The sequence below is a fragment of the Scyliorhinus torazame genome, chromosome 4 (assembly GCF_047496885.1).
Source record: "Scyliorhinus torazame isolate Kashiwa2021f chromosome 4, sScyTor2.1, whole genome shotgun sequence".
NCBI classification, from domain to species: domain Eukaryota; kingdom Metazoa; phylum Chordata; class Chondrichthyes; order Carcharhiniformes; family Scyliorhinidae; genus Scyliorhinus; species Scyliorhinus torazame.
This window is the reverse complement of record NC_092710.1, coordinates 332,253,291-332,269,850: the sequence shown is the minus strand read 5'-3', so window position 1 is coordinate 332,269,850 and position 16,560 is coordinate 332,253,291. Positions and strand designations below refer to the sequence as shown.

The window sequence follows — 16,560 nt, the reverse complement described above, 5'->3', positions numbered from 1 at the left end:
TACGGGTGAGGGCCAGTGTACAAAGCTGTGTAAATATATCATTTTGCCATATCTTGCTCTGCACGATTTCTCTTTTTTTTTTTGTTACGAGGGGGAGGGGTTATTGTTTGTAAGGGAGAAATATTGTGTTAAAAAACTTTAATAAATATATATATTTTTTAAAAATCCATGCAAGTGGAGAGTATTCCATTACACTCCGGACTTGTGTCTTGTAGATTGTCGACAGCCTTTGGGGGGTCAGCTAAGTTACTTGCCATAGATTCCTAGCCTTTTACCTGACCTGGTAGCCACAGTATTAATATGGCGAGTCCAGTTCAGTCTCCGATCAATGGTAATCTTCAGGGTTAATTGTAGAAAATTCAGCGATGGTAATGTTCAGGGACGATGGTTAGATCCTCTCTTGTAGGAGATGGTCATTGCCTGGCACTTGTGTGGCATGAATGTAACTTACCATGTCAGCCCAAGCCTGGATATTGTCCACGTCTTGCTGCATTTGGACATGTATTGGTTCATTATCTGAGGAATCGTGAATGGTGCTGAACATTCATCTGCAAATATCCCCACTTCTGACCCGATGATGGGAGGTCACTGATGAAGCAGCTGAAGATGGTCGGGCCAAGGATACTACATGGAGGAACTCTTGCAGTGATGTCCTCATGTTTAACATGATGTGGAGGTGCCGGCGTTGGACTGGGTTAGGCACAGGAAGTCTTACAACACCAGGTTAAAGTCCAACAGGTTTATTTGGAATCATGAGCTTCCGGAGCGCAGCAGGTCTCACCCGATGAAGGAGCTGTGCTCCGAAAGCTCGTGATTCCAAATAAACCTGTTGGACTTTAAACTGGTGTAAGACTTCTTACTGTGTCCTTATGTTAAAGGCGGAGATATACAGATAGTTAATCAGTAAGGGAATCAAGAGTTATGGGGCAAAGGCAGGAAAGTGAAGTTGAGGATTATATCTTATTGAATGGTGGAGCACATTTGATGGGCTGAATGACGTACTTCTGCACCTCGTCTTATGATAGATTTAAACCCCGCTGAAATTCTCTTTTCCCATTATAAACAGATTGCCAACATTCATAAATGGGTTTACGTGACGCAGAGAGGCACTGGCAAGGGGTGACACTGAACCCATTATCCTCCGAGTGGAGCTTGAAGTAGTGCAACTTGCAAACAGGGAGGAAATGGCAGAGAATCAAAATACCGTAACCTAAACAACTCAATAACCAACAGACTGAGAAATAATATAAAGTTCACTATGGGGTGCTTAATTCCCTACCATTCTCCCTCGGGTCACTATTAACTTGTCATCCATCCGCAGTACACAGGTTTTCAAGTCGGATTTCCAGCTTCGCCATCCCGTGTCCTACATGCACCCCACCCCACCCCCTCCACCCAAACCTCCCCGTCAGTCAAAACGTCGAAGAGCAGGTTGAAAGAAACCACGACGGGGCAAACAAACACGGTTACAAGGGAACAAAACGCCGACATGCAGAGAGAGAGCTCTGTAGACTGGAACGTGTGATATTTCAAAGATGCGATGGGCAGAAGCCACCAAATTGTGTTGTCCACCAAAAACAAAGAAACCTGCAAATTCATATCATAGCCAACCGAATGACAAGATAACCACATCTTGAAGGGACATGTCAGGAGGAATCAGAAAGCCCCTTACCCGCGCCTCCTTACAGAGAGTATTTCCAGGCGGGAACTGTTTACCTTCACACACAGCCATAGAAGAGGCGCAGAGAGAGAGAGAGACATACCATCTCTCAGTGACAAACAGAATAAATAAATCCCTATCCTCACCCCCTCCCTCCCTCTCAAGAGGGTTCGACGCCTCGCTGCAGAAACTCTTGCCAGATTTGCAAATCGACAACTAATTGGAAAATATTGAAATGACAACGTCTCCAACAGAGCATGAGAGAGACAGGGAATGCGACAACATGTTGAGCCCAATTATAGAGGGGGGGGGGGGTTAAAATAAAAAGTCATAATAAAAATAACCAACATGCGGATTCTTCCAAAGAAACCGATTTGCATCGTCAATCGTGGTTGCAGGGCGGGAAAAAAATGAGCAAACGTTTTTATTTTCTCTCTAAAATAAAGGGACACTTGTTAAATGCAGATAAACATGTCGTTTTCCCCCTGCGCCAAGTCGGCGGGATGAAAGCGGTCATTTGCACCGCTGCCGTCTAAACCGGCGTCTTTCTGTCAGACCGAACGTTCTCCCCGCCGCCCTCCAGAAGGGAGGCGGCCAAAGACCGGGCGGCAGGCGGGCCCTTCCTTACCTGCACACCCACAGCAGCAGCCTTAGCAACCTGTCTCCGTCCGTCCGCACTCGCTGCTAAAACGCCAGATCCATCAAAAGGGCCAGTTATTATTAGTTATTATTCTGGATATATCGGTGTGGTTTTTTTCCTCCCGCTCCCAAACAAACAAAAAAAAGTCCACCCGGCTCCAAATTTCGACGCTGCTCTAAACAACTGCCGCCTTTCAGGTGAAGGGTAGAATTAAAAAAAAACCGCAGGAGGGGCGGCAGTGGTCAGGACGGCCGCCTTTTGCGCGATGACGTCGCCAGGACGGCCGCCTCTTGCGCGATGACGTAATGGTCAGGACGGCCACCTCTTGCGGGACGGTCAGGACGGCCGCCTCTTGCGCGTGACGTCACCACCAGGACTGCCGCCTCTTACGCGTTACGTCTCCGCGCCACCTCTCTCTTCCCCCCCCCCCCCCCGCACGACGCTACCGTCCGCGCTGCGCCACGCCCGCTGCGTCACTCCCCCTCCTCCCAACCCCGATCGTTTCTTTCCCAGATAGATAGAAGTTTCCAGAAACGTCGCCACTGACGTTGTCAACTATCCCTTCTCGCAAACGACAAGAGGTTTAAATAGGAATTTTCAATTCTAGGTTGTTTTACGAGAAAGTGTTGCGGCGTCGCCATGGTTTCCGCGTAGCGTGACGCCGCCCTCCCCCTCGGTGGACTCGGTACCGCTGCTCAGTCGGTCAGGGCCTCGCGGCGGAGCTGCTCAGTCGGTCAGGGCCTCGCGGCGGAGCGGTTCATCTCTCTGGTAATCATTCAAACCCGCTGTAATCTGCGCTATCGCTTCCCCCCGTTATTCTACTTCCGATCGGCGTCTGGGGCCTGTTCCCTGAGGTCATGTGGGGCAAGAGCCGTCTGCGCTTGGCTGGGTTCCCCCTCCACAGGCGCTGCCAGACCAGGCCCGGGCCTCCTTTATCCCGCCTCCTCTGTCTAGACTTCAAAGTATATCCAAACCAATAGATGCTTGAGCCAGAGGGAGTACAATGACCAACTGCAATATAATAACCTTTATTATTGTCACAAGTAGGTTTACATTAACACTGCAATGAAGTTACTGTGAAAAGCCCCTAGTTGCCACACTCCGGCGCCTGTTCGGGTCACAGAGGGAGAATTCAGAATGTCCAATTCACCTAACAGCACGTCTTTTAGGACTTGTGGGAGGAATCCAGAGGAAACCCACACAGACACCGGGAGAACGTGCTGACTCCACACAGACGGTGACTTAAGCTGGGAATCGGACTGGTGCTGTGAAGCAAGAGTGATAATCACTGTGCTGCCTATTCACAGCCTAAGAATAAGGGATAAGCCATTCAGGACTGAGATGAGGAAGAATCTCTTCTCTGAGTTGTGAACTTGTGGAATTCTCTAGCGCAGAAAGCTGTTGGGGACAGTTTGTTGGATATGTTCAAGGGGGAGCTGGACGTGGCCCTTGAGGCTAAAGGAATCAAAGGGTATGGAGAGAAAACGTGAGTGGGATGCTGAATTTGCATGATCAACCGCAATCATATTGAATTGTGGTGCAGGCTCGAAGGGCCGAGTGGCCTTCACCTATTTTCTAGAAGAATGGGAAGTTCTCTCAAGTTTCTGTCATCACTAAGGAGTAAAGAAGCATGACGTCTTCAGGATTTCCTGGGAGAATATTTCCTCTGCCTGGGAAATTCGAAATGAGGGGTCAGTCTCATTTAGAGTTGAAATTAGGGGAAATATCTTCCCTATGGTTGGTAACCCTTTGTGTGATGTGGATGTTTATTTATTGACTATTCAAGACAGAGGTCAATATATCCCTAGATACCAAGGGCAATTGGGCGGTACGGGGATGACACCGGAAGCTGTAGTGAGGTAGATCAGTCATGATCTTATTGAATGGTGGACCCATCTTGAATGGCTGCTCTACTGCTCTTGTTTCCCCTGAAGGGTGGGTGTTAGAATCTGTTGGATGCGGTGTGGGGGTGATTAAATCTTCCTCGGTATTGGGTGAGGAAAGGATGGGCTTGGCTCCATAGCCTGCTCAAAACTCACTGGCTATACTGTCGTGAAGATGTACTGGAGGGAAACTATGGACTATAATCCCATATTTGTCAGTGTCCCTTGAGGGAAGAAAAAGCAAATCCAATCCCCTCTCTTGATACCTAAACAGTGGGACTTTTGAAGGAAAGTACATATACAGCAATGAGGACAGGATTACATCAAACCAAATTCTGATGCCCCTTGGAGTGGTTGAATTATCCATTTGCTTGCTGAAAATTGAGTGAAATTCCCTCTGTGGAGGACATCTGCAAAACTGAAGTGACATCACAGAAAAGCTGTGGCCTGAGTGGCTGGTTGGGATTCTACACTAAATTAAAAAATTGAGCATTGGTAACAAATTAAATATAATCACTTAATTAAAATTTAGAGGGATATCTAAGCCAGAGATCGGAGAGTACTATATTTAGCTTTCGCATTTCTATTAGAAATCTCGTGCTAGGAAACAGATAATAAACAGTAACTTTGAAATTTAAAAAAAAATATTTATAAAAAAAATAAAAATAATAATTTTAATTAATTGACGCAATGTCAGTTAGAGGGGTGCTGTGCTCTGACTGTGAGATGTGGCAGGTCCGGGAGGCTTTCAGCGTCCCGGATGGCTTCATCTGCAGAAAGTGCACCCAACTGGAGCTCCTCACAGACCGCATGGTTCGGTTGGAGCAGCAATTGGATGCACTTAGGAGCATGCAGGTGGCGGAAAGCGTCATAGATTGCAGTTATGTAAATGTGGTCACACCCAAGGTGCAGGCAGAGAAATGGGTGACCACCAGAAAGGGCAGGCAGTCAGTGCAGGAATCCCCTGTGGTTGTCCCCCTCTCGAACAGATATACCCCTTTGGATACTGTCGGGGGGATAGCCTATCAGGGGAAAACAGCAGCAGCCAGAGCAGTGGCACCACGGCTGGCTCTGATGTTCAGAAGGGAGGGTCAAAGCGCAGAAGAGTAATAGTAATAGGGGACTCTATAGTCAGGGGCACAGATAGGCGCTTCTGTGGACGTGAAAGAGACTCCAGGATGGTATGTTGCCTCCCTGGTGCCAGGGTCCAGGATGTCTCTGAACGGGTAGAGGGCATCCTGAAGGGGGAGGGCAAACAGGCAGAGGTCGTTGTACATATTGGTACTAACGACATAGGCAGGAAGGGGCATGAGGTCCTGCAGCAGGAGTTCCGGGAGCTAGGCAGAAAGTTAAAAGACAGGACCTCGAGGGTTGTAATCTCGGGATTACCCCCTGTGCCACATGCCAGTGAGGCTAGAAATAGGAAGATAGAGAAGCTAAACACGTGGCTAAACAGCTGGTGTAGGAGGGAGGGTTTCCATTATCTGGACCACTGGGAGCTCTTCCGGGGCAGGTGTGACCTGTATAAGAAGGACGGGTTGCATCTAAAACGGAGAGGCATAAATATCCTGGCCGCGAGGTTTGCTAGTGTCACACGGGAGCGTTTAAACTAGTATGGCAGGGGGGTGGGCACGGGAGGAATAGGTCAGAAGGTGAGAGCATTGAGGGAGAACTAGGGAATAGGGACAGTGTGGCTCTGAGGCAGAGCAGACGGGGAGAAGTTGCTGAACACAGCGGGTCTGGTGGCCTGAAGTGCATATGTTTTAATGCAAGAAGTATTACGGGTAAGGCAGATGAACTTAGAGCTTGGATTAGTACTTGGAACTATGATGTTGTTGCCATTACAGAGACCTGGTTGAGGGAAGGGCAGGATTGGCAGCTAAACGTTCCAGGATTTAGATGTTTCAGGCGGGATAGAGGGGGGTGTAAAAGGGGAGGCGGAGTTGCGCTACTGGTTCGGGAGAATATCACAGCTGTACTGCGAGAGGACACCTCAGAGGGCAGTGAGGCTATATGGGTAGAGATCAGGAATAAGAAGGGTGCAGTCACAATGTTGGGGTTATACTACAGGCCTTCCAACAGCCAGCGGGAGATAGAGGAGCAGATAGGTAGACAGATTATGGAAAAGAGTAAAAACAACAGGGTTGTGGTGATGGGAGACTTCAACTTTCCCAATATTGACTGGGACTCACTTAGTGCCAGGGGCTTAGACGGGGCGGAGTTTGTAAGGAGCATCCAGGAGGGCTTCTTAAAACAATATGTAGACAGTCCAACTAGGGAAGGGGCGGTACTGGACCTTGTATTGGGGAATGAGCCCGGCCAGGTGGTAGATGTTTCAGTAGGGGAGCATTTCGGTAACAGTGACCACAATTCAGTAAGTTTTAAAGTACTGGTGGACAAGGATAAGAGTGGTCCTAGGATGAATGTGCTAAATTGGGGGAAGGCTAATTATAACAATATTAGGCGGGAACTGAAGAACATAGAATGGGGGCGGATGTTTGAGGGCAAATCAACATCTGACATGTGGGAGGCTTTCAAGTGGCAGTTGAAAGGAATACAGGACCGGCATGTTCCTGTGAGGAAGAAGGATAAATACGGCAATTTTCGGGAACCTTGGATGACGAGTGATATTGTAGGCCTCGTCAAAAAGAAAAAGGAGGCATTTGTCAGGGCTAAAAGGCTGGCAACAGACGAAGCCTGCGTGGAATATAAGGAAAGTAGGAAGGAACTTAAGCAAGGAGTCAGGAGGGCTAGAAGGGGTCACGAAAAGTGATTGGCAAATAGGGTTAAGGAAAATCCCAAGGCTTTTTACACGTACATGAAAAGCAAGTGGGTAGCCACGGAAAGGGTTGGCCCACTGAAGGATAGGCAAGGGAATCTGTGTGTGGAGCCAGAGGAAATGGGCGAGGTACTAAATGAATACTTTGCATCGGTATTCACCAAAGAGAAGGAATTGGTAGATGTTGAGTCTGGAGAAGGGGGTGTAGATAGCCTGGGTCACATTGTGATCCAAAAAGACGAGGTGTTGGGTGTCTTAAAAAATATTAAGGTAGATAAGTCCCCAGGGCCTGATGGGATCTACCCCAGAATATTGAAGGAGGCTGGAGAGGAAATTGCTGAGGCCTTGACAGAAATCTTTGGATCCTCGCTGTCTTCAGGGGATGTCCCGTAGGACTGGAGAATAGCCAATGTTGTTCCTCTGTTTAAGAAGGGTAGCAAGGATAATCCTGGGAACTACAGGCCGGTGAGCCTTACTTCAGTGGTAGGGAAATTACTGGAGAGAATTCTTCGAGACAGGATCTACTCCCATTTGGAAGCAAATGGACGTATTAGTGAGAGGCAGCACGGTTTTGTGAAGGGGAGGTCGTGTCTCACTAACTTGATAGAGTTTTTCGAGGAGGTCACTAAGATGATTGATGCAGGCAGGGCAGTGGATGTTGTCTATATGGACTTCAGTAAGGCCTTTGACAAGGTCCCTCATGGTAGACTAGTACAAAAGGTGAAGTCACACGGGGTCAGGGGTGAGCTGGCAAGGTGGATACAGAACTGGCTAGGCCATAGAAGGCAGAGAGTAGCAATGGAAGGATGCTTTTCTCATTGGAGGGCTGTGACCAGTGGTGTTCCACAGGGATCAGTGCTGGGACCTTTGCTCTTTGTAGTATATATAAATGATTTGGAGGAAAATGTAACTGGTCTGATTAGTAAGTTTGCAGACGACACAAAGGTTGGTGGAATTGCGGATAGCGATGAGGACTGTCGGAGGATACAGCAGGATTTAGATTGTCTGGAGACTTGGGCGGAGAGATGGCAGATGGAGTTTAATCCGGACAAATGTGAGGTAATGCATTTTGGAAGGGCTAATGCAGGTAGGGAATATACAGTGAATGGTAGAACCCTCAAGAGTATTGAAAGTCAAAGAGATCTAGGAGTACAGGTCCACAGGTCATTGAAAGGGGCAACACAGGTGGAGAAGGTAGTCAAGAAGGCATACGGCATGCTTGCCTTCATTGGCCGGGGCATTGAGTATAAGAATTGGCAAGTCATGTTGCAGCTGTATAGAGCCTTAGTTAGGCCACACTTGGAGTATAGTGTTCAATTCTGGTCGCCACACTACCAGAAGGATGTGGAGGCTTTAGAGAGGGTGCAGAAGAGATTTACCAGAATGTTGCCTGGTATGGAGGGCCTTAGCTATGAGGAGCGGTTTAATAAACTCGGTTTGTTCTCACTGGAACGAAGGAGGTTGAGGGGAGACCTGATAGAGGTATACAAAATTATGAGGGGCATAGACAGAGTGGATAGTCAGAGGCTTTTCCCCAGGGTAGAGGGGTCAATTACTAGGGAGCATAGGTTTAAGGTGAAAGGGGCAAGGTTTAGAGTAGATGTACGAGGCAAGTTTTTTCGCAGAGGGTAGTGGGTGCCTGGAACTCGCTACCGGAGGAGCTGGTGGAAGCAGGGACGATAGTGACATTTAAGGGGCATCTTTACAAATACATGAATAAGATGGGAATAGAAGGATACGGACCCAGGAAGTGTAGAAGATTGTAGTTTAGTCGGGCAGCATGGTCGGCGCGGGCTTGGAGGGCCGAAGGGCCTGTTCCTGTGCTGTACATTTCTTTGTTCTTTGTTCTTTGAAAAGTAATGAAATATTAAATTAAGGAATGGTTTGGTCATGCCAAGTTTGGATTTGAAAACCTATGGACTGTAAAGGAAAGAAAGATCGGCAAAGAGCATTATAGGTGGCACAGTGGTTAGCTCTACAGCCTCTCCGCGCCAGAGTTCCAGGTTCGACTCCAACCTCGGGTGACTGCGGAGTTTACACATTCCTCCCGTGTCTGCGTGGGTTTCCTCCGGGTGCTCCAGTTTCCTCCCACAGTCCAAAGATGTGCAGGTTAGGTGGATTGGCCATGCTAAATTGCCCCTTGATGTCCAACGGTTAAGGTGGGGTTAGGGTGGTGAGTTGGGCCTAGGTAGGGTGCTCTTTCAGAGGGTCAGTGCAGACTCAATGGGTCGAATGGCTTTCTTCTGCACTGTCTGGATTCTATCAACAGCTTGTTAATGTTTCAGACCCTTCATCAGATTAAGTGACATAATCAACCAAAAGGTTCTGTTTCTGTAGAAGCTGCTGAACTGCTGAGTATTTCCAGTATTTTCTGCTTTTATTTTAGATTTTCACTGTCTGCAGTATTTTGCTTTTGAGCTAAAATTTTACTTTTTGTTCTTGTCTCAAATTAACATCATTTATTCACTATTAATTATGTAAATAGAGGTGTTGATAAGATAGAGTACCCTATTCATTTTTTTCCAATTAAGGAGCAATTTAACGTGGCCAATCCACCTAGCCTGCACATCTTTGGGTTGTGGGGGCGAAACCCACGCAAACACTGGGAGAATGTACAAACTCCACGCAGACAGTGACCCAGAGCCGGGATCGAACCTGGGATCTCGGCACCGTGAGGCAGCAGGTCTAACCCTCTGCTGCCACCATGCTGCCCTAGGTGTTGGTAAGATTTGCAAATTTGACAATTACACTACGATCTGTATGAATGTTAGAATTATAGATAATGTTTGACTTTGCGCCAGTTTTAATGTGTTGGGAGAATGGGTTCAGACTGGCAAATGATGTTCAACTTAGATAAGTATTATGCCTCTGGGCAGGAGGAATGCTCAAAATTCATCCATCTCTTGGGCAGCATGGCGGTGCAGTGGTTAGCACTACTGCCTCATAGTTCTGAGGACCCGGGTTTGGATGTGTGTCATTATCCGTGTGGCGTTTGCACATTCTCCCCCTGTCTCCGTGGTTCTAACCCCCACAACCTAAAAAGCTGTACAGGGTAGGTGGATTGGCCACGCTAAATTGCCCTTTAATTAGGAAAAACAATTGGGTACTCTAAATTTATTTAAAAAAAAAACATTCATCCATCTCTTAGAGCAAAGCATTAATGAAAATTGAGAAAGAGTGATTTGTTTTATTCATTCATGGGATGTAGGTGTTGCTGACTGGGCCAGTGTTTATTCCTCATTCCCAATTTGGTGATGAGAATGCAGTTGAATGTCAAGTGGGGAGATGGTTAGACTTGCTCCCTCTTTGAAATGGTCATTGCCTTGCACTTGTATGGCTTGGATGTTACATGACACTCATCAGCTCAAGTTGGAACATCTGTCCAGGTCTTGCTGCACATCGGTAGAATTATTTTTGTTGTATAACCATCACCTGAACTTTGAAATAAGATCACAATTACTCCATGGTAAGCTGGACTGGCTAGCCCCAGTCAGATGAAGCATCAATTCTGCCAAGAACTAGAGTAAAAGAAAATACTTCCCACTAATGGTCCCAGAGCCATATTTTGAGCACGAGTGAATTATACCGTGAAGCTGTTAGAATGTCTTTGACCAGCGTTATTCTGGCTCTGTTTATCAGCCACTAACTTTGCTCACATTTTATTGTTTCTTTTACCATTTAGTAAGTTGCAGAGAGATGAGCGGAATATCATGCTCCAGTTTAAGCAGACTTTACTTTTATCTTTCTCTCTTGTAGCTTTGCACTCATGCGAAGCTCTTGATTAAATACCAGTCTAACCACTCACCACCTGGCAAATCTGCTCTTATGTCACTGATCTGGTTGTTTGGGGGATTTAATTAACAAAATAATTCTGCAATTGGAAAGTAAAATTCTCAGGCTACTGAAAGGCTAGTGTGTTAGACCAGAGTATATAGCATGAATATTTACCATAGACAGAATGAGTAAGTGGTCATTTTGGGTTACCCAAAGGTATGTGTGGTAAATATACTGCCTGGTTTGGTACTGATGCGCATTATGGGAAGTTTCCATGTCTAATCCCCTTTGTTAGGAGCTTTCAGCCCTAGTGTCAGATGGGGTGAACCATTCAGCAAGAAAGACCCATCTGTGGCTCAAGCAGGGAGATTAAAAGAAGAGACTTGTAATGTTGCAAAGTACAATAGCAATTCTAAGGATGAAGAGTGTTTTAGAAACCAGTAATGGGTCACCAAAAAGTTGATTGAAAAGTTGGAAAATTAGGATGCGTGTGTAAACTAGGCACAAATATAGAAGCAGTTATAATAATCTTTATTGTCACAAGTAGCCTTACATTAACACAGCAATGAAGTTACTGTGAAAAGCCCCTAGTCGCCACATTCCGGTGCCTGTTTGGGTACACTGAGGGAGAATTCAGAATGACCAATTCATCTTTAGGGACTTGTGGGAGGAAACTGGAGCACCCGGAGGAAACCCAAGCAGACAGGGAGAATGTGCAGACTCCACACAGCAGTTACCCAAGCGGGAATCGAACCTGGGATCCTGACGCTGTGAAGCAACATTGCTAACCGCTGTGCTACCGTGCGCAGTTTGTAAGAAGTTTAAAAAGTATTTAAAAAAGAAGAGAGTAGTTAAAGTAAAAGCTGTTCACTTAGAAGCAGAAAAAAGAGACAGTATATTGGGGAAGGAGGAAATGGCAAAGGCATTGAATAAATATTTTGGCTGTCTTCACAGGAAAGGCGAGTTATGGGGAGGGCAAATAGAGGCTGCAAAGAGATAGACAGGCTAAGTGAATGGGCACCAAAAAAGATGATGGAGTATAATGTGTGGAAGTGTGAAGTTATTTACTTTGATGTAAGAATGAAAAAGTAGAATATTTTTTAAAAGGTGTGACACTTGTAAATATTGATGTCCAATGACACGTAAACGTGCTAGTGCAGTAAAGTAGCATGCACATGGGGCAAGCTATTGGGAAGACCAATGGTATGTTGCCCTTTATTGCAGGGGGATTGGAGTGCAAAAATAAAGAAGCCTTGCTGCAATTGTACAGGGTTTTGGTGAGACCACATTTGGAATAGTGTGTGCAGTTTTTGTCTCCATACTTAAGGATATGCTGACATTGGAGGCACTGCAACAAAGTCTCACTAATTGGTCACTGGGATGAGAGGCTTGAGTAAATTGGGCTTATATTGTCAGCAGTGCTGAAGAATGAGAGATGATCTCATGGAAACATACAGGTTATTAAGGGGCTTGATAGAGTAGATGCTGAAAGATTGTGTGTCTGCTGATCAGGAATCTAGAATATGGGAGCACAGCCTCTGGAGGAGGTGATCATTTAGAAGTGAGATGGGAGGAAATTAGTTCACTCAGAGTTGTGGATGTTTGGATTCCCAGATGGGTGAGGGTGGCTCCATCGTTGAATACATTTAACAATCGGATAGACAGATTGTTGGTGTCTCAGGGAATCCACGGTTATGGGGAGTGCGTGGTAAAATGGCGTTGAAGTCCACAATCAGCCATGCGTGTATTAAATGCGGAGCAGACTTTGATGGTCTACTATTAATCCTATTTCTAGAGTTCTTTCAGTTGGCTGCAAGATTTTTGGACGAGGATAGGATGGGGGCGGGCGGATAGTTAGCCAGGGGCAGCACAGTAGTTAGCACCGCTACCTCAGTGCCAGGGACCCGGGATCAATTCCAGCTTTTGGTCATTGTCTGTGTGGAGTCTGCACGTTCTCGTGTCTGCGGGGTTTCCTCCGGGTGCTCCAGTTTTCTCCCACAGTCCAAAGATGTGCAAGTTAGGTGGACTGGTCATGCTAAATTGCCATTAGTGTCTGGGGATGTGTAAGCAAGGTTATCGGGTTGCCGGGATAGGGCGGGGTGGACTGGGGAGGGACATGGGTAGAGTGCTCATTCGAAGGGTCGGTTCAGACTCGATGGGCCGAATGGCCTCCTAAGTTGCTGTTGATAATTGCTATTCTGCTGGGAAGTGTGTGGGGCATCCGGTGAGGGCAGAATTAGCCTGGGTTTTAATGCCCCAGACCAGCTGAATACAGCTGAGCCTACAAAGACATATTGAAGGCTCGTGCATGAAAATAGCCATTTGGGCCAAGTACTGGAGGGTGGATTGTGCCTCTGGAACTGTACACCATCAGGAGAGAAGATCAGAGAATTGGATGGGGGCGGCAGACAGCTTGACAACTAACTGAATGCAAGCTGCATAGTCTGCTGGTTTCAGTGAGAAGTAGAAAACTGTCATAAATGTTCAATTTCTGATGCAGTTAAAGTGGAAACCAGTACAGAACTGAGAGCATTCATTTATGGAGTAAGTGGGTGCAAAAATTCTGAATAATTTCAAATTGTGGCAGCCAATCTGAAAGGAATTTGGTAGAGAAATTAATGATATGTTACAGCAGTGCAACCTATGTGCCATGTCTCAGTGTAAATCTCAATCATCTTGTCTTCAGGCTCCTTATGGCGCTGTTCAGGAAAAGCATCACACCATTGACTTGTGCAGCAGAAGCAATGAGCCGAATGTTCAGGTACTACACCTATATCTATCAATCCTGCGATTCCAGTTGATAACTTATTGGGCTGCTTTTTGACTGCTTCCAATGGGTTGCTGCTGCTTAAATTGGCCACCTTCACTTAAAATCAAATTGAAAGTAAGAATAGGCTTGCATTTGCAAAGCGCTTTGTCGCTTTTTTACAAACACAAAATAATTTATGCAGAATTTCTTGGTGCATCACTGTTGTAATGTAGGTAAACTATAGCATATGTACGCCAAGATTCCACAAACAGCAATGATGCGATCGGCATCATTGGCAAATAGTTGATCTATTTTATTTTGTTGGTCGAGAGATTTTTAACTTCCAGGCTTGATTTAGCACATGTTCCGAATGACAGTGTCTGCCAATGCAGCACTCCCTCAGTACTGTGTTAATGAATCCACCTAGATTGTGAGCTCACATTGTGGAGTGGAATTTAAACTCAAATTTTCTTTGCAAAGGTGTGCCTCAGACCCAAGTTGGTTCTATCACCTTTCTTCTATTCCTCTCTTTTTCCTTCCTCTTGATGAGAAAGCACTTGGTGTAGCTCAATGTCTCCCCATGGTGGCACAGCTGGTATAGAACCACTTTGTGTTGAGCATTGTGAACAAAAAGAGTTCATGAGCTAACTTTATGGCACTGCGATGTGTTGTCTCGATGTGATGCTGAGCAATACAGATCAGGAAGGCTCTGTGATCAGTCGTAGCTCTGTCCAGTGTTAGCTGGGCTCTGTGTAGTTATCAGTGGGGACAGTACAGATGATGTGGCTCCACTGAAGTCCAAGGGTTGGGGAAGATGCAGAAAACAAATCAACTGGAATTACCAACTTTTAATCACCCTGAATCGGGCTACAAACTGCAGGTATGTGGAGGTCCTGTGAGGAGGATCAGGCTGGCCTGATGCCATTCGGCACCACCATGACTCTTTGCCCCCAAAGTCAAATCATGTACTAAACTGGAGCATGAAAAATGGCCACGAATGTATTCATGGAATTTGCAACACTGGAACAGGCCATTGAGTTCATTGGGTTCTTGCTGATATTTGTGTTCTACATAAACCTATTCCCACCTAACTTTGTGTCGCCATACAGCATTACATTCTATTACATTCTCCCTCATGTAGTCATGAGCTTCCCCTTTAATGAGTCTTTACTAAACTCCTTTGAATTCTCTATTAAATCTGTCCGTAACTATCTTTATATTTATGCCCCCTAGTTCAGGTCTCATCTTATTTTCCTATCGAACCACTTCATAATTTTAAGGACCACAATTTGGTCACCTGTTCGAACGGAAAAGCTGTACCTATGTAACTCATTTACTAATGCCTCTGTATCCTTTTTGATAATATGGAGATCAGAACGATTCACCGGACTCCATGTGATCAAACCAAGGTTCTACGCATTTTTAACATAACCGCTCTGCTTTTCAATTCTTTTTTTTTTTAATTTAGAGTGCCCAATTCATTTTTTTTTCCCAATTAAGGGCAATTTAGCGTGGCCAATCCACCTAGCAAACCCGGAGGAAACCCATGCACACACGGGGAGAGCGTGCAGACTCCGCACAGACAGTGACCCAAGCCGGAATCGAACCTGGGACCCTGGAGCTGTGAAGCAATTGTGCTATCCGCAATGCTACCGTGCTGCCCTTATTTTGCAATGAATAAATGACCTTATTTCTCTTCCCAAAATGCACCATCTCTCATTTTGCTATTTTGGAACTGTTTTGTCATATACACATCTGTTCTGCAAGTTTATTAATGTCTTATATTTATCAAATGAGGCAGGGGAGAGTGACTGAACTGTAACCAAATGTAAGCAGGGTGAAAAGAGTAAGTTTAAGGGGGCTGGGGAACTTCACCCTGATGATGGTGTGTATCTCTTCTAACAATTAAAAGCTGCCTTCATTCTCTTCCCATAATTAAGTACTTCAACAGCCCGTGAAGCCTTACAGAAAATGAGCAGAGTACGGGTAGTGGACAACAGTTCCCTTGGCAACACACCGTATCACAGACCGCCCAAGTGCATCCATGTGTATACCAAAAATGGTATTGGCAAAGTGGGAGACAAAATCTTACTGGCAATCAAAGGGCAGAAGAAAAAGGCCCTGATTGTCGGTCAGCGGATGCCTGGGCCACGCATGACACCCAAATTCGACTCCAACAACGTGGTGCTCATTGAAGACAATGGGAACCCGACGGGAACACGCATCAAGGTGCCTATCCCCACCAGCCTACGCCAGATGGAAGGTGATTATTCCAAAGTGTTGGCAATTGCACAAAAATTTGTCTGATAGACCTGCTGAGTTACAGTGCAAATGATCCACTTTGGAAATGTTTTATGGAGAGAAACAATTGTTTCATGCATGTCAAGCGCGGCTTCCATTGTAGCCATGGACATTTGATATTTCAGGAGAGGTTCAGTTATATCAGCTGTACATTAAATTGCTTCTGTCATATATGCCCTTGCTGTCCATAGCTTCATTTCCTGTTGTCATGATATTTGGTCGTGCTTTCGGGTCTGGTTTCTCATTGCAAATCGCTACACCAGCATTTTCCATCCAGATTTATATCAGATGTCCACATGTTTTAGACTCTGGCCCTGGGATAGCTCTATGGACATGTTTCTGAAGCATTTTTCACACACCCTTTGGCATCTTGCCACTGACAGAGATTCAGGCTGAATGGCCTTATTTGGATAAAACTGGAGGAATGCTGCTAATTATCAGCAAAATTGTTAAAAACTCAGGTGGTCCTCAGATATAGGGAAGAAAGCATAGAAAAGAGCAGGAGTAGGTCATTCAGCCCTTCGAGCATGCTCTGCCATTCAATATGGCTGATCCTCTATCTCCACACAAGCCCTTCTCTCTCCCCATACCCCTTAACACCTTTAGAGTCTAAAAATCTATTTCCTTTTTGATATATTCAGTGGTAGAAAATTCCACAGGTTTGCCAACCTCCGAGTGAAGAAATTTCTCCTCTGTCCTAAATGGCCTGCCCCGTATCCTGAGACTGACCCCTTATTCTTCCCCAGCCAGAGGAAAACTCATCCCTGCATCCAG

At 45.9% G+C, this 16,560-nt stretch overlaps 2 protein-coding genes across 7 annotated transcripts in view; one reads left to right on the top strand and one right to left on the bottom strand.

The window, feature by feature from the left end:
- Positions 1–2,536, bottom strand: part of LOC140411143 (CSC1-like protein 2) — a 326,932-nt gene extending 324,396 nt beyond the window's left edge. For all 3 annotated transcript variants that reach the window (XM_072500210.1, XM_072500212.1, XM_072500211.1), the window contains exon 1: positions 2,289–2,536. The gene's annotated coding sequence lies outside the window, so the exon portion shown is untranslated. The remainder of the gene's footprint in view (positions 1–2,288) is intronic.
- A 244-nt stretch (positions 2,537–2,780) lies between these two features.
- mrpl14 (mitochondrial ribosomal protein L14) lies at positions 2,781–15,959 on the top strand. Of its 4 annotated transcripts, XM_072500207.1 has the most exons (4): positions 2,888–3,068; positions 9,494–9,684; positions 13,423–13,497; positions 15,426–15,959. In XM_072500207.1, the coding sequence occupies exons 3-4, from the start codon at positions 13,430–13,432 to the stop codon at positions 15,790–15,792; spliced, it is 435 nt and encodes a 144-aa protein (XP_072356308.1). In that variant the 5' UTR covers positions 2,888–3,068; positions 9,494–9,684; positions 13,423–13,429; the 3' UTR covers positions 15,793–15,959. The 4 variants fall into 4 exon arrangements, with proteins under 4 accessions (XP_072356309.1, XP_072356308.1, XP_072356307.1 ...); XM_072500208.1 differs by lacking the exons at positions 2,888–3,068; positions 9,494–9,684 and adding an exon at positions 2,781–2,881; XM_072500206.1 differs by lacking the exon at positions 9,494–9,684.
- The last annotated feature ends 601 nt before the right edge of the window (positions 15,960–16,560 follow it).

What these genes read in the sequence shown, in the direction of transcription:
- mrpl14 (XM_072500208.1), top strand. Translation starts at nt 13,430, where the DNA reads ATGGCGCTGTTCAGGAAAAGCATCACACCATTGACTTGTGCAGCAGAA. An exon ending in GCAATGAGCCGAATGTTCAG is followed by an intron (nt 13,498 to 15,425) that starts GTACTACACCTA and finishes CCCATAATTAAG; the next exon opens with TACTTCAACAGCCCGTGAAG.